This window comes from Lygodium microphyllum, chromosome 1 (genome assembly GCF_053477565.2).
Source record: "Lygodium microphyllum isolate KBCC chromosome 1, Lygodium_microphyllum_v1.1.10, whole genome shotgun sequence".
NCBI classification, from domain to species: domain Eukaryota; kingdom Viridiplantae; phylum Streptophyta; class Polypodiopsida; order Schizaeales; family Lygodiaceae; genus Lygodium; species Lygodium microphyllum.
In genome coordinates, this window is record NC_141135.1 from 160,945,819 (window position 1) to 160,963,679 (window position 17,861).

Below are 17,861 nucleotides of genomic sequence, written 5' to 3' on the forward strand. Positions count from 1 at the left end.
ATTAGGGAGGCCATCCCAACCCGAGCTTTTCCTGCACGGTAAATGGGATAGCACTTCCTCCACTTCTTCCTCAAGGATATCCGCTTGCATCAAGTCCACCCATTCAAATGAATAGCATCAAAAAGAACTTGTGGGCCCAACAAAGATCTATATTATTCGAGGAACATCCGAATAATAGATGTTGGCTGCACAACCATATGACATTGCTCATTCATCAATTGCACAATATTCTCCCAGGCATATTTTTGACATAGACAAGCAAAGAAGTCATCAGTCTAACAGTTATTATTGTGCAAAGCATCCAAACCAGCCAGCACTTAAGCATATTCCTCCTCTTGGAGAGCTTAGACTCTGTATCTCAGCCATTCAGAGCATGCAATCAAATCATCAGATGTATCCCAGCCTGTCGCACAGTGACCGAATGTTCCAATAAAGAACACAAATACTGCAATTCAGCACAAAAAGCAGATGTGTGAGGCTCAGCGAATGGGCTGAGACTCAATACTTTTAACATGGTGGTTTCAATTTCATATGCATTATATGTGAGTAATGTGCATCAAAGTCCAAGCCGAGCTTTGCATGAGAGATGAGAAACATCATACTTGCACACTAGAGGAAGGCTCAAAATGTCAGATCCACATGTTGTCAACCTGTGATACTCCAACATGTACATGGAATCAACTGCTGAGGCTAAAACAGCCCCTGTGAAAAGAGGTAGGGTTGACAGTGACAGCAGAGGTGTGACGATGGATATGGTTCACCAGCTGCAGAGGCGAAGGTGAGAGTGGTTACAGGAGGTGATGGCGAAGGAATGACAATGGAGACGGAAGATGGAAGAAGCAGAGATGACAAGAGGATATACAAAGAAGAGAAGAAGCAAGTGGCAGACCCAAGCAGCTCAAATAGCAGTCCCACAGACAGTCAGCAGGGAAGCTAGTGAGCAGTGGATGCACCATAAGTTTCATCACGTTTTCTTCTCACACAAAAATGCATGCTCATATGGACAAGTACATTACAAAGCTGGTATTGTAACTCAAAACATTAAAAAAAATTTAAGCTGTGGCCTTGTCTTCTCTCAGGATGATGACAATGCTATGGATACACACTTTTAAAAGAGAACACACGAAAAGCAAAGCACAAAAAGTAGAAGCTAAATACTGAATTCCACCATTAATCTTGACATAATTAATCCTCCAAGCACAAGCAAACAAAGTCACTTACAATTGCCATGAGTCCATTGTGAGCAGTTATCAATGGTAGGTTTGAGGCAGATTTTGCCTTCCAATCGAACAATTTGGCCAAAGAAATTTCTTTAACAACATTCAAATCAGGAATTGATCTGGATGCAGATGAAACACATCCATCACTTGATGTGGACTTTATGTACAAACTCTAGTATATCCTAGGGTTATGCAAGCAGCTTACCTTATCTGCATTCTTCCAGTATCATCTAGCAGCATGAGTCCAGCAACATTTGCAGCTTCACTTAAAAAAGTCGATGCCCAGCAGCAAGAAAAGGAAGAATTTACTTTGTTCACACAAGTAAGGTTGATCTATAACAAACATAAATTTAACTTAGGATTCACCTTCAGTTGTGCCATGTCCAACAACAATATAAGAACGTTGATGTTTACACAACTAATATTCACCCGGAAAACTTTCACTTTGAGTATGGAGCTTCAGCTTCAGATACATCATAAACAATTTCTCACAAGCTACTTAGAAATGTGTGCCACGAGAGCAATAGAGAGCATTGGCAATACCAGGTCAGAAGTTGAATTGCTGTAGAGATAGACTGAGCTCTCAGTGCAAAGTACAAAGTAGGATGAGAGTAGAGTGGTTTCATGTGCTCCGGTGGTGGTGTTTTCATCAGTCAATTCCTTGCCACAGTCCTCCGCCTTCATCTCATTTGGATGCTTTTCTTCAAATGAAAGTTCTGTTACGCATTCAAGCTGCTGAAGTCAACCACTAACTACACATCAGGCTCAAGTACCACAAATGAGAAAACAAATATTAGACTTCTTGTCATCACTGATTCTATCACCTTGAAGCTTTCCCAATCTATGGTTGCACAACAAGCAGAGATTCAAAAAGAGATACCCGTAGTTTGACCAACCCAAAAAACTTGAAAACACAGTCTAACGCCTAAGAAATCACATGTCCAACATTGATACACTTTGAAAAGAGAAATCGTAATCCAGCTAAGTTATTAAACCACAATAATCATGAGATTTACCTAGGTAAGACAGATGGACAACTTTGGAAGGTTTATCAAGACAACATGGCAGAAAAGTAGAAGCCTTTTTAGTATCAAACAAAATCCCCATCATAGAGGAGTCCTTTGCCAGCGCATACAAGACCCTCTGTGGCAAACTCTTGGACTGCAATGGGCTGTCTGACGATACTTCAGCTGAAAAATTTAGATAAGATGTTTCCAATGTCGACATCGGTGCAGTAAAAGCTAGAGACACAAGTGGAGCTGTCTCATTGCTGAACACGACATCATGGAACACAATTGCATGTGATATGGCATCCAACCAGAGAACCTGTCATGAACCTTATCAGTTTAATGACACAACACACAGATGAATAATCATGTTTTGAAAATATATCAAAGCATTGCTCAAGGATTTTGGCAATTTCTTCATATCCAAGGTGATGAAGCCACTCAGATTCCTTCTCTCTATATGGACTCACCACACCATTCGTATATCCCACACCTATATGTACAGGATCATCAGAAACAGCAACAGTTGAGACTTGACTTTCTTCAAGACGGATGACCACCATCCTTTGAAAACCAGCATCCTGATAGATCGATTGATCTGGTAAATAAAATAGCTTTCCAGTGAGCATTTTATTCTAAGGAAACTGTTCACACGGATAACTTTCCCCAAAACCCTCAGATATTTTCTTTTATACAGTGGTGCACCTGAAAGATAATTAAATAATCTTTTTTGAATAACACCTGTGTTTACAGTATCCAAACAACGAAGTTTAAATTCTGATGAACCCCTCTCACCAACATAATGCCACAGATTTCTCAAAGCATTCCATCTTGTTCACTCTCATAACCACGGTAATAAAGGCTTACCGTATTACAATGAAAAAGAAAAAGACATGTGAGTGCCCAAAAGCCATGATTATGCAAATAAACAATAAAAAATATAAAGCTTAGATATGACCATGTATGACTTAAGTAAAAGCAGCTGGGAAAACGGACAATTGTACTAAGTCATGCATTTCATTTGATGACTGTTAATGGGTCTTCACTTTGATATGTTCGCTACAATTGCAAACAATGTATGAGCAAGTTGATGTGGTTCACTTACCTCCTAGTCATCACTACTATTTACCTGCATGATCCTAGCACATTCAGGAAGTATGAAGGAGCGCCCAAAGCCTTCCTTTCATGTTTAGGAGTCAGATCCTTTCTTTGCATTCAGAGGGGGAGATCGGCTGGCATTACAAGCAAAGAAGCATCTTTCTTTTCACCCTGGGAAATGTTGTCCTTTTCTTTGGGCGGGAGGGGTGCGGTGTGGCGGTAAAGGAGGTTGCTCCAATGCAGTTTTGTGGGAGAACTCAACAGAATTACCTATTCATATCCGAAGCCACAAGATAAAAATTTTACCTCTGACATGGTGCATAAAACTTTTGCAGCTACTACTTCCAAACATCCTCATAACTAAAAGACACAGACTATCTCGCTATCTATAACCTTCTGATCCATCATCAACCTTGTAAAAGATGAATTGGACCTTGTGGATGATGAATATGGCCTTGCCATATCTACCAGGAACAGAGAAGGGAAAAAAGAACAGCGACCAGGAACACGATAGGAACGGGGAGACCCTATTCCCGGAAAGGAGAGGGAATTGTGTTAGAAGTGATCATGTCATAGCTTCACAAGCACCCATGCCCTAATTTATGGGCAACCTCATTACTCTTAATTTGATTATTGGCCAACCTAATTTATGGTTGGACAACTCCTCTCTTTTTGTCTATAAAAAGAGGGACTGTGACCACAACTATTCATTTATGTACTTGCAGATTCTTGGTGTGGAGAGAGGGAACCTGTGGACTGTGTGAGTTGGTGCTCAACTATTATACTCTTGATTATCATAGTGGATTCCTATTCCTGGTCTCATCTTGTGCATCGTCTCTTTTTTAAATCAAGAAAAGAAAATTCTATTAAATTACACCTTAGAGAAAAACTTGAGGCAAAATACAAAATATAAGGAACTTTGTAACAAGTAATTAAGTACATCACAAATATAATCATGGTTGTGAACAACCAACCCGGTGGGCTATAATACCAAAACACCCAAGGTGCACTATGGAAGAAAGTTCCCTAGTCCCACATTTGCAAGAAGGCCTCTCTTCTCTTCCTCATCCACTCACAACTGGCCTACATCCTCGATAAAGTCTCCAATGTGGATACATCCTAAAGGTCAATGACATGACTACATCTCATGGTCCATTTGTACCAAGCTATGATACTAGCAATCAGCTCCCATCTGTAACAGTCCCCCTAGTTCCACTGTGCCTCCAAGTAATTAAGGTGGGGATCCTACTCAAATGCTATCCAACGATTTGAAAAGAAAATCTCCCTTGAACATCCTCATACCCACATATTGGGCTTCTATCTATAACCCAAGCTATAGCTCCCCATGTTGCCCCCATGGTCTCTATTGTGCTATGGAACATCATCCTGAGGGCTTTTCTCCATACCTCCTTGCCTCTAAGGGTACTCCCAGAGGCACTATCCTTGTCTCCTTTGCCTCAACACATCTCCTGCATGCAATTGGATCCCTCCCATATCCAAGCCAAGTGCCAACTTGTAAACGCCCCGAACCACGTAGTATGCTTAACAATTATGATATTCGCTTGTTTTCGAGATTTAATATAAAAGAGAATGAACACTTAAAGCTGAAAATGAAAATTACTCACAAAATTACAGCCATGAAAATGTAAAAGTAATGGAGACAAGATTGAGGGTTGAAGATGGGCACACACCCCTCCCCCCCCCCCCCACCCCGAAGGAATGTATTTCTGCTCAACCCAAGTCCCTTAGGGAAGAGCTCAGTTACAATCAACCTGAGAGTGAGGAGAAGTAATTCTCACTCTCACAAGATCATGCAAAGATGTACAAACACACATGCATTATCTATTATGCAATGATAAAAACTGATTTCTTTACAGTATGAGAGAAGAAAGAGGGGAAATCAGCCTTTCTCCATCGTTGAACAGCAGTACATGGATAGGGCTTGCTTCTTGTTGCTAAAATGGAAGAAAGAGCTCGGGAAGGAGGTGCTGTAATGAATTTACAGGCTTGCTATCCTGTAAAACAGCAATGATAGAAGAGGGAATATGGAGAAATTTGATAATGAAGAAGTGGGGGATGATTATGGGGATGGATGGGGCCAGTTTCTGGCTATCTATGGGTATTGTACATGAGTTTACAGCAAAGAAAAATGATGCTGAATGAAGAAAAACGAGCTCTTATTTATAAGAGAGGGAAGAGCTAGTACAAAAGGGAAAATTTGAGTAGCACAAGACAAGTGTCCAGCCACATGTCATGAGATGTGACAAGTGGTGGGACACTTGGAAACTTGTGTGACAAGTGTCTTGACACTTGTCTCTTCTCTATGGCCTTCCTTTTTGGGCTGAATACTGTCAAGAATAGAAACAACCAAATTTAGTAAGCACAGTCAGAGTACAGAATTTACTATTTTTAGAATGACATCCCTATTTTTTAGGACTAGCATTTTTAGGCTAATTCGAGGCTCCTAAAATTTAGGGACCCTCCAATATGGGTGTCATATGAAAGCTTTTTCCATGTACATCGCAAAAACAGTATCAGAATCTTCATGTGACTTTCCTATGCAAAGAAATGTGCATTTCAAGCTTTCAGCCCACACATGCACATTGTACAAGCATTTCATGATCATGCCATCTTGTTGATTGTAACTGTCTGTTCTGGCGGATCTAGCCTACACTTCAAGGCATCAATCCTTTCTGTGTGCGAGTCTAACCCTGATATGCGTGAGTTCTGGTCACAGGTGCCCAATCGGGCCATATAGATGGAAGTGTGAACTATCTTTTCTCTAACCCACCACGTGGGTCCACCATAACCTGTGACCACTCATCAGTGGCCAGCTCCAATGCACTTTTCTTTGTATCTAATTAGTGCAAAGGAAACAAATTTAATAAATCATTATATAGACAAATTAATGAAAAAGGATACAAATTATGTTTCTATAGAGTTGTGACACAACTACTAAGCTCCTATGAACTACTAACCATAGAAAGAGGGATAATCTTCTAAAAGAGCCTTCCTTCTCAGACATGGTGATAGTTCTCTAATCAAGCATTTAATTATAGCAAACACCAAATAAATATAAATCAAAATGCACAATTTGCCTTAATAATCTTGGACATTCCACACCCTATCGGCCCCAAAATTGGTGCCCCTTTCTGTATTTCTTTAACTTCAATTGCCAATAAATGTATTACAAGTTGGGATTCCGCAATCTCCTTGGCTGATCCAAAAGCCCCTTGTTGTTCCAACAATCAGCAAACAAATTGGGCCAAATGTCCCTAGAATTTTACCCCATACTTGCTCTAAATTGGACACCAACTAGCTAAATGCTGCCCCAAATTTAGAATGGACGGCTGGGCATTTAAAATCCTTGCCAATTCACAAATTGCAGGTGTTGATTCCAATGTACGATGCCTTCTCCTATTGGCACGAGTCCCAATGTGGCTACTAAACCCTAATTTCTGCAAAAGTTAAAGATTTACAGCAAAAATCCTCCAACTATCCACCAAAACTAGCTGAGATCTACTCCAAATGGCTAAGAATGATTGAGAATACCTAAATACAAACCAGATAAGGTGAGAGAATGCCAAAAGACAGAGAGAGATTTCTGATTTCCATGCGAGAAAAGTCTGAAATCTGATTGTTGCCTGTATCAAAACGCAATTAATGCAGTTGCTTGCTACCAAGAACGCGATTAATGCTATCACCAGCCCCTAGCTGCGGTTGTTTGCACCTGAGAGGGTTGGAACTCCTGTCACCTACTCCTAATTGGTCTTCTTCTGCTCTTGGCTGCCTCAAAAGGTCCTCCAATGGAGGCAGATCAGACTAGCAACATCTCCTTCCTCTCTCTTGCAGGCTGAATGCATTGAATGGCTCAAACCAACCCCAAATAAACGTTTTCTTAGTTTGCATGGGTATTTTTGCCAAGTGGCAAACTTCTAAACCCATTTTCGAACATTATTCAACCATTAAATTAATTTTCAAATTTAAATAATTTTGAAATTTAATTTCAACTCTTCTGCCCCTGTCCAAAAATTAAATGTGTATATCCATAATTAAATTGGCTAAGCCATTTGCAACCTAGAGTAGTCCCCAACATCTATTGACCCTTAGATTGGCATTAATAAATTAATTAATGCTAGTCCTTAGTGTCACCACCGATACTTAATGACCAAACAACTGTCCTAGGGTCAAACTGACTCCAACTAACCACCAAAACCCAATGCATAACAACTTTAACTTTTGACAGTCACTGCAACCTCGGGGTCCTTGGCCTGTTACTATGAAGCAACTGCCATGTTCAACACAAGCTAAACAACTTTGCACATTTAATTAAAATTTCACATCCCTTGATAGACCCGCCGCCCCCTTGAAATCCCTGCACTTGTCCTCAATTGCATTGCATTGTGCCAAAGGAAAAGCATACTGCACTAGAATTTCCATAAGGCATCACAGTCACAACATTGGCCACTATTATCTAACCATGCCATATGCCCCAAATTACTGAAAATTTCCAGGTTGCATAAACATCAGATAATACTGCGAAACAGTCCAAAACTGTTGCTCGGAACCCATTGAATGCATCCATAACTCATGTTTCTTAGTTGTTCTAACTTCAAAACCATAAGCATATTCTCAGTATAAACCATTGCTGAGATTATCAATGGCATTTACAAACACGCTCCTGTGTCCATGGAACCGGCTGTAAACAATTGAAAACTGAGCATAAACTGATCACTTGTTGATTAGAGAACTCATCACGAACTATTGCAAATGTGAACCCAAACTGATTGCAAAAACTGATCATTAACTAATGTAGAAACTGATGCAAAATTGATCCCAAAAGTGACCATAAACGTTTCTCAAACTAATCAAAAAATGACCTAAAACTTATCAGAATTTGATCTCAAAACTGACACAGCAGCCCATGCCCAACTGATCAAGAACTCGTGCAAAAGTATAGTCTCAGAGCAACAGTAACAACCATACTCATCTACACACAACTCACAGTGACTACTACACTGAATATTGACCCCATGGCAGACATATTCTCAGTACACTACCTTGGATGCATGCTAAATACATCCAAGATCCACTACATACAAGAGTTGTCCACAACTAGAGAAGTGGAAGTGCTATCTCCCCCTTGAGCATTAGGCAATATTCCGAACACCTACTCTGCTGAACCTTACTCAGCCCGAACTGAAGTCGGCTCTAACTAAAACACATCTAGGTAAAGCTGCAATAACTAAGAATGGTTTGCCAAGTCATCCTCTTCCATCCATTTGCATCCATTGGTAAATAGTTATGAAACTTCACCAAATATCTCCTGGATACTTTACCTCTGATCTTTCTTTCCTTATATGCCAAAATATGCTCAACTACCACAATCTCATTCGGCTCCTCAATCTTACGCTAAATTTCAACAAATATATCATCTAGCACATCACTACAAAAAGGTCTCAACTAATTGATATGAAAGGCATTGTGTATCTGCCAATGTGAAGGTAATTTCAGCCAATATGCCACATCGTTGAACTTCTCCAACACTTGGAAGAGCCCATAGTATCTCATACCCCATTCATCTTTTTCAGCCTTGTCTTTTCCAAAACACAACAATACATAATCTCCCTCTACAAACTGCAAACCACATCTATGGTGATCAAATGCTTTCTTTTGCTTTTCTCATGATCTTTGAAGTACATACTTTATCTTTGCATAGACTGCATCCAAGTTTTCCACATAACGATTAGCCTCAAAGATTCTATTCCTTATCTGCAAGACAAGTGGTATCTTTTTACCACCCTCAACCGCCTCAAATGAAGCTTTGCCAATGGAGCTATGCATTGTGTTGTTGTAAGCAAACTCAAGCAACGGAAAATACTACAATTGTGTCTTGTGGTCTAAAACGTAGCACCTCAAGAGATCCAACACTAGAATTTGCTTCCTTAAACTAACCCAAATGAAAGGATGATGAGAATTTCAACATGGTGCCCAAATTCTCAAATAACCCCTTCCAAAGTAAACTTGTCATCCGAGGGTCTCGATCACTAATGATCCACTCTAGCATACCATGATACTTAAATATGTGCTGCAAAAACAATCATGCCATATGTTCAACCTTTATTTTCTTTCTCACTAAAATGCAATGGACCTATTTACTAAACCTACAAATGATAGTCCATATCCCATCATTCTCTATAGGTGTCCTAGGAAGCTCAAAAATAAAATCCATCACAATACTCTACCAAGGTCTATCTAGAACAGGCAAGGACTCCAACAAGCCCCGCATCGTTTGCCTCTCATGCTTCACCTTCTGATATACGATACATGTCTTGACAAACTACTCTACATCATGCCTCAAAGTTAGCCAATAAAAGAAATGTTCCACTGCTTTGACTATGGCATCAATACCTCTATATCCTGCATACAAAGCAGCATGACTCAACTACTTTGTGACACACAATCCTCTATACATCATCAAAAGTCCATCTCTAAGCACAAAGTATTCGTGCCTCTGCCCATCGTAAAGCTAATCATAAACATTAGCAAAGTCCAAATCACCAACATATTGCTCTTTCATGGCATCAAACTCAATGTGATAAACCATCCTAATAACTAAAATTTGTCGCTTACATGACAATGCATCAGCCACAGCATTCTTTTTACCATCAATATGTGTAACCTAAAAATAAAATATAGAGAGAAAATTTGCCTATCTCATATGCTTCTCTAACAACTTTATTTGTGTCAAAAAAAAAACCTCGTCTGATGGTATGTCTACATTGTAAAATGAGTGTCCAACAAATAATGTTTCCATGTGGAAAATGTATGAAATACAACCAAGGGCTCTTTTTGATAGACTTGAAAATTCTTCTCTGCATCATGGATAATTCGGCTCTCAAAAGCCACAACATGGCCATCCTACATAAAAACAGCACCAATGTTGTTACCACATGCATTACACTAAACCATGAATGACTTCCTTAGATCTGGTAACACAAGCACGGGATCTGAACCTTTCAAATGCTCAATTTTTCATTGTTGTCCATCTAAATGACACATCCTTCTTCTGCAAAGCATGCAATGAGGATGCAATTTCAAACAGGACAAGGAACGCCACGTGGCACCCACTTACCTTCGGCCGGCTGCTGCTCCTGCCCGATCGTCTACGACTGCATGTTTCGCCCGTCTCCTGCGTGCTGCTCCCGCCCGAGATCGTTTGCCCGTTTTTGCCCCCATGGCCAATCCGCACAGCACCCTCCGTTCTCTGTTGCCCCGCGCCAGTCCGAGCTGCCAGTCCCCCCTTTTCCTCTCGCCTCCAACCTCTCTTCTTTCTTCTTCTTTCTCTTTCTTCTTCCTTCTTTCTTCTCTTCACTTCTCCCTTTTCTCCCTTCTCTCCTTTTTCCTTCTCTCTCGACTCTTAAGTGAGTCTTGACTCTTGAGTCTTCTCCCTTCTCTCGAGACTGGAGTTCTCACCTCTCTCGAGCCATTTTTATTTCAATTTTCAACATGAAATGCCTTCATCTTCCCGCCCCACTCGTCGAGCTGGTGGTCAAGGAAGAAGGTCCGATGATTGGTCACGGTGGGAAGAAGTAAATGCTGACCCCCCATTGAGTGGTGGAGGATCTCGACCATGGACTTGCAAGCTTTGCTCATACAAGCGAACTAGTGGAGCAAACAAGGTAATCCATTGAGCCGAGCGTTTGTATTTCGAATTTTTATTGATTTTAATTTTTCAAAGTTACTTAAATATTAGAATATGGAATACCAATTGCCACTTGTTCCGTTTTATGCATAATCAAGTCCAAGCTCATCTCCTACATGAGCCAAATTCAGAGGTACAGTTTTGTCCAAATGTGACCCTGGAGAAGCAAAGGGAGCTTCGTGACCGTATAGCGGGTCAACAAGCTTATCTTGCATCTAGACCACCACGTGTTGCAATTGACCCTGCAACTTTTGTGACACCATCCCCATCAGATGTATCTAGAGCAGGGTCAGTATCAAGAAGTGCTAGCTCCACACCTAATGCAGGCATTGCATCAGCCATGGCATCAACAACGCCACATGTTGTACGTAGACAGAGCAGACTTGATGCTAGTTGGAATCCCAAGAAGAAGGAAGACATGGATGCATCAATGGCACGCTTTTTTTATCATGACCACATTCAATTTCGTGCAGCCATGTCAGAGTATTTTAAATTGATGTGCAAGAAGATTGGTGAATATGGCCCTTCGTGTGTATCTCCATCATCAGAGACCTTACACACCACTTTGCTTGACAAGGAAAAGCACCTTGTTAAGCAAGCACCAGTGACTAGAAAGAGCATGTGGGCTAAAAATGGAGTTTCCTTGATTTGCTGATGGTTCGAGTGATATACGCAAGCGATCCATTCATGGTATGGTTGCTTATTCTCGTGGAGAAATGTATTTCATATCTTCACACGATGCATCGGGGACAGGAAAGTCAGCAAATGTACTTGCAAGCCAGAGCATATTGTGGGATTTATTGCAGATGGAGAGCCCGCAAATATGGCAGCAGGTGCTATTATCCAGGGATATTATCCGCATATCACAATTTCATATTGTATGGCTCATTGCTTGACCAACCTACTAAAGGATATTGGTAATCTATCATGGATTGCACCTGTCATAGAGCAAGCAGCTCAAATGGTTAGCTTTGTTTTCAATCACCAATTTCTTCGCCACCACTTCTCTTTGTGGTCGAAGAAGACACTTTTAAAATACTCTAATGCTAAGCAAATTAAGAGAATGCAGTGGTGCCTTGAGGCAATTATTTCTTAGTGATGAGTTTACCTCATCAATATTGGCAGATACTCTTACAGGTATCTTATGCTTACAGAAAGCAAATAACTTCACTTTTTGGGATGATGTAAAGAGGATAGATGTTATGGTATCACCTATTGTACATTTATTGAGGGTTCTGGATACTATGCACCCTTGCATTGGCAAGGTATATGAGACTATGGATAGGCTGAATGAAAAGTTGTAGGAGTTGGCACCAAATGATGAGGCGTATGAGGAGATACGCCATTTAGTTGTGACGAGGTGGAACTCCTATAGCTCATCCATGCATGCATCTACATTTGTTGTGGATCCTGAGTTCCAGGGCAAGGGTCAGGAGAATGGCACTGAGGTTATGGATGCATGGAGACTTATATTGTCTCGTCTAGTGCCTGATCATGACACTAGACGAAAGATCACAGATTAGCTTTCATGTTATAGAACCTATCAAGGTTCTTTTGATTGTGGGGATACACAAGAGGATCACTCTAAGATTGGGGTAGCTTTGTGGTGGGAGGACTATGGTTCAGATGGTCCTAAGTTGCAGCAACTAGCCATCCGTATTTTCAGTCAGCCAGTTAGCTCCTCTTGTTTGGAGCAATTGTGGAGTACATATACTCACATTGCTTCAAAGAAGAGGAACCATCTTGGTGTGGAAAGGGCAAACGATCTAGTATTCGTTGGTGCTAATTTGACGATGTTATGTAACAGTATGACAACAAAGTCCAATCCATTCACAGAGTGGGAGATGCAGCAAGAAGAGGAGACACATGCTGATGTTGAGGGAGATGCAGCAATTCATGATACACATGATGACGAGGCTGGCACTTCAAGAGTAGCTAGAGCAACCTCAGATCATAATGATGATCTTTGATTTAGTTTACTTATCATGAGTCTCATGATACATGACACATGTACATTGTATATGATATCATGATCATTGATGACAGTGTGACACTTGGGCTATTGACAGTTATGCCATGCCGATATTATATTTGTACTTGAGTCTTGTAGTCTTGCAATGGGACCATAGGTATATTCTTTTAGCTTTGACTTTAAGGTTTCGTTCATTGTTCATTGTTTTATCATTTATGGCATACATATTATTCATTTAATTATTTATAATTGAATACCTTACCTCTTGAACCTTGTAAGTTGCAATTCAATTTCTAATGAGTAGTTTTAGAATGATGCATGATATCTTAAAGTTAAAACTTAAAATGATTTGTCCTTGTGGATTATATACCTTGGTTTTAACACTCCAAAGTCCACATGGATTATGAGTGAAATATTAAATTTTTTTCATAAATTTTAATTTTTTAAATCCATTCCCGTTCCTACGTCCCCGCTCCCTAGGTTTAGCGTCCCCGTCCCCATTTCCCGTTCCCGTTCCCAATTTCATGTTTCTATGTCGGAAAGTGATTCTTTATTAAGATCTTATTCAAAGCGCGATAGTCAATGCACATACGCTATGAGCCATCATTTTTATGTACCAAAGTACTGGACAACAAAAAGAAGATGAGTTGAATTGAATCGACTCTTTTTCTAAGAAGTCATTCACCTAACTCATAATCTCCTTCTGCTAGGCTGCACTAACTCTACTATCATCTTTATTCTTAGTAAAAACCAAGTATACTAAAAGGCTTATCATCTCTGATGCCTAGACAGGTTGCAATATCAATAGAGATGAAGTTGACTCGTGCACCATTATAAAAGAAAATCAATGCATGTTGATCCCTAATTTTGCCCCATGCTCTACACAATTCATTAGCATCATCATTGAGCTGATCACTAACAACATTGAGCACCAAACCCACTGATGTTTTGGGCTTCTTTCCCTTAGGATCTCCTTGATTTTCTGATTTTCCAACTTGTTGCCGATTGGGACAGTCCCTTGCAATGTGACCCTCCTATTCACAAATAAAGCATTGATTTGCAGCCATTAATTCCCTACATTGTGCCAAAGTTTTCGAGCCTTTTCTTGGTTGTTTTAGCCTTTTTTCAAGCTGATTTTGATATCTACCCCTTTTATCAACCTTGAACAACTTCTTATTTGGCTTCTTCCCACTCTCTAGAAAGCCCAAATCCTTCCCACGCAACAAAGCATCTACTATAGCAACAATCTTTGGGAAGTCCACAAATATATTTTTCCACTTGCTCATGAAGGGGTACGGGGCAAAAAGAACTGATGGGCAGCAATGCATCCCAAAACTTTTTTTTGAATTGCTCCAAAATCTTGCATTCCTTAGCATCCAGCTTATTCCAAGCTATAATGATATCCACCTCAAGGATACTTGTCAACCAATTCAATACAAACATTTGCTTGAATTGTACCCATGTTAACAGTGCTCTACCTTGCATCAAAAGAGTGAAACCACTACAATGAATTTCCCTTCAAGAAAGTAGTTTCCTTTCGAATCTTTGAGAACTCAATGAAGTTTCCCCTTGAATAGGCTGCATCAAACTACTGAATAAAAGTCAAAGCTTTCAACCTATCTTGTACATCACTAAAGGAGTAAAAAACTTCATTGCTTTTCCAACCTCATCACTGTCTTTTGCTGCCCCTTTGCTGCCATACATAGAGTTTTACACATTTTCAATCATACCCGAATACATTGGGCCTTGCACACCATGAATTGCTACTACATACCATAGGGATTTCTATCATACATTCCCGTATGCAATTCGTGTCAAAATGATTGAGTGACCAGAGAGAAATACGTCAAACACTGAGAGAAAAAAGAAACATAGAAGATAATGAAAGATGAATCATGTTAATGCAATGAATCTGATACAAGGGCGCCATAGCACAAAGGAAGCCCTGGAGTGCAGAAAGATTGCCGAGGAAGCCTCTGAGTCTGCAAATGCAGGATGAGGAGGTGTCGCCTAGAGCAAGGAGACTACTGTCGAAGGGTAAGGAGCCTCTGAATCTGCAAATGCAAGGATGAAGAGTGATACCCTACGAGCAAGAAGACAACCGATGAAGCCTCCGTCTGCAAACGCAAGCCTAATGAGGTGACACCAGCTAGTGGAGTGATGCCAAATGGTGAGAAACCTCCCTCGCAACCAAATGCAAGAAGATGTAGCCGCTAGAAGGATGGAGGATGATGCCAGATAGGGTGGATGCTGACATCAAGAGAGTGTGGACTCCAAACGCAAGGCGTAGGAGCACAAAAGATGATGTCGCCAACAATGAATAATGGACGCCAACTAAAGAGGAGCACACTGCCACCATAAACGCAGCCAACTGGAGATGAAGGCTCGCACCTGGAGAGTGTGGAGATAGTGGTAGGAGAGAAGAAAGAGAGATGATGAAAAAGAGAGAGTGTTAGAAGACTGACAAAGAGAGAGTAGGAGTAACGGACTGAAGGATCATCCGTAAGGAATATGCAATGCTACATGCTGAAGAATGCTCATGTAGCAGGTGCCACTTGGACAATGTCCCTCATGGGAAAATTGTTCACTCGCCCAAGCACCCTAGTACAAAGATGATGAAAACATGCAATGCATAGGAGGAATGCCGGACTTTGTGTGGTGCAAAGAACCATAAAGAAGTGCCCGTACTCGATCTTGGGAGTTGGCTCCATGTTGACCAAGGGACGAAGAAGATCCATCTTGTAATCTCAAAATACTACTTGAAAGGAGACCTTTGAAGATAGTCACGAGACTGGATAAGCTGTAGAACCCGAAACTCAACCTCGGGAGAGAAGCCACTAGCTCCGTGACTCCATGCTGGAAGGAATACGAAGGCCTAGCCACTAAGCCCTTGTTGAAGACCCAAGGGCACCAATCTAGGTAGATCCTCTAGATCCTGGGTATGAGTAGAGAAAATGATTGCTCAAAGGAGAGCCACACCTCAAAAGTGAAAGGTGGTGGTGTGAAGAACTTCATGGCACATAGGGTCTCTCTCTGAATCGGAAGGAGTAGAAGTAGGAGCCCCTCATAAGCCGAAGAAGAATTGGAAGCCCCCTCGAAGGGCGAAGTAAAAAAATCCCCCTCTGAATCCCAATCTGAGAGAGAAAGGGAATCCAATCACTCATGGCTCACGGACTGCAAAGCATCTGATGATGAAGGAAGCACCGCCGGTCGTGCCGAAGAAGTATGTGGGACTCGGAAGAAGAAGCCAGAAAAGCACCTAGAAGGAGCCTCTTGAACCTAAGTGGAAAAGGGTGGGGAAGAAGGAGGCTTAGGAATCGCGGGCTCTCAAAGAGTGGACTGTGGAGAAGATGTGGGCCGTGGAAGCCACTATACCCAGAAGTGGATGGGGGAAACCTCCACGCAATGGGGTGGTCTCCTGGAGGGCTTATTGCCTTGTAAGGTTTTAGAGCCTCTGTGTGCTCAAAAGGACTTCGTGTGCGCCGGTTGCGGCTTATTGCCTTGAGCATAATACACTATAGCCGATGCAGAATGATCTCTATGGCCCAAAAAGGAGAGGTGGCACAAAGAGTGCCTGGTGGAGGATGCATATACTCCTGAGGGGAGGGGAGCAAAGGTCGATGTCGCCAGTCTTCGGTGGGATGACAGTTTGCGTCGCAGTAGTAGCAACCAGTAGAAGGGCAATCTATCGGTGTGGAGACGCAATGGTACCAATGTGGCAAACTGGAGAAGGAAGGGTAGGAGGGAGAAAAATGATATCTCCCAATGCGTAGCAGAAATGATAGAGAAATCAAATGTTGATGTTGAACCCGCCACCGGTCTCTGTCTTCTCCGATGAGGAGGATCTTTGTGGCTCTCTAACCACCTCCGGCTCTAATATCATGTCAAAATGACTAAGTGACCAGAGAGACAGTAGGGTTTGCGAGGGAAAACATAAAGCGTGTATAGCAAACACTGAGAGAGAAAAGAAGCACAAAAGATGATGAAAGATGAATCGTGCTGATGAAGTGAATTTCATACAAGGATGCCATAGCACAAAGGAAGCCCTGGAGTGCAGAAAGACTTCCAAAGAAGCCTCTAAGTCTACAAACGCAAGATGAGGAGATGTCGCCTCGAGCAAGGCGACTGTCATCGAAGGGTGAGGAGCCTCTGAATCTGCAAACGCAAGGATGAAGAGTGGTACCTACGAGCAGGGAGACAACCGATGAAGTCTCCGTCTGCAAACGCAAGCCTGATGGGGTGACGCCAGTTGCTGGAGTGACGTCAGAAGGGTGGAAAGCACCCAAGGTGCAATTGCCTCTGATGAAGGTGACGCCTGTTGAAGAGAGATGCCAGATGGTGAGAAACCTCCCTGGCAGCCAAACGCAAGAAGGTGGAGCCGCCAGAAGGGTGGAGGATGACGCCAGATAGGGCGGATGCTGACGCTAAGAGTGTGGATTCCAAACGTAAGGTCTAGGAGCACAGAAGATGCAGTCGCCAATAATGGAGGATGGACGCCACCTGAAAAGGAGCACACTGCCACCATAAACGCAGCCAACTAGAGATGAAGGCTGGTGCTAGGAGAGTGTGGAGATGGTGGTAGGAGAGAAGAGAGAGAGAGATGATGGAAGAGAGAGAGTGTCAGAAGACTGACAAAGAGAGAGTACAAGGGATGGACTGAAGGATCAGCCGTAAGGAATGACTGAGAGAGTGGCCTATAAATGGGCACAGTCACTCTATAGTGGCGCCCCTTTTTGGGGCTGCAAACCCTAAACACAAAACGCAAAAACACAAAAATAAAAACTGTAGGTGAAGGGTGAAGGGTGAAAATTTCTCAACAACCCCTTCCCAATCATGGTATGAAAAATCATGCTACAGCC

The 17,861-nt window shown here is 41.7% G+C and overlaps 1 protein-coding gene across 1 annotated transcript in view; it reads right to left on the reverse strand.

Moving 5' to 3' along the window:
* LOC148041890 (transducin family protein / WD-40 repeat family protein) overlaps positions 1-17,861 on the reverse strand; it is a 164,089-nt gene that overhangs the window by 39,981 nt on the left and 106,247 nt on the right. Inside the window, exons 14-18 of the mRNA XM_087698612.1 lie at positions 2,698-2,825; positions 2,237-2,546; positions 1,764-1,936; positions 1,426-1,553; positions 1,222-1,339 (exon numbers count right to left, since the gene is read on the reverse strand). Of these exons, the coding sequence (XP_087554738.1) occupies positions 1,222-1,339; positions 1,426-1,553; positions 1,764-1,936; positions 2,237-2,546; positions 2,698-2,825 (857 nt within the window). The remainder of the gene's footprint in view (positions 1-1,221; positions 1,340-1,425; positions 1,554-1,763; positions 1,937-2,236; positions 2,547-2,697; positions 2,826-17,861) is intronic.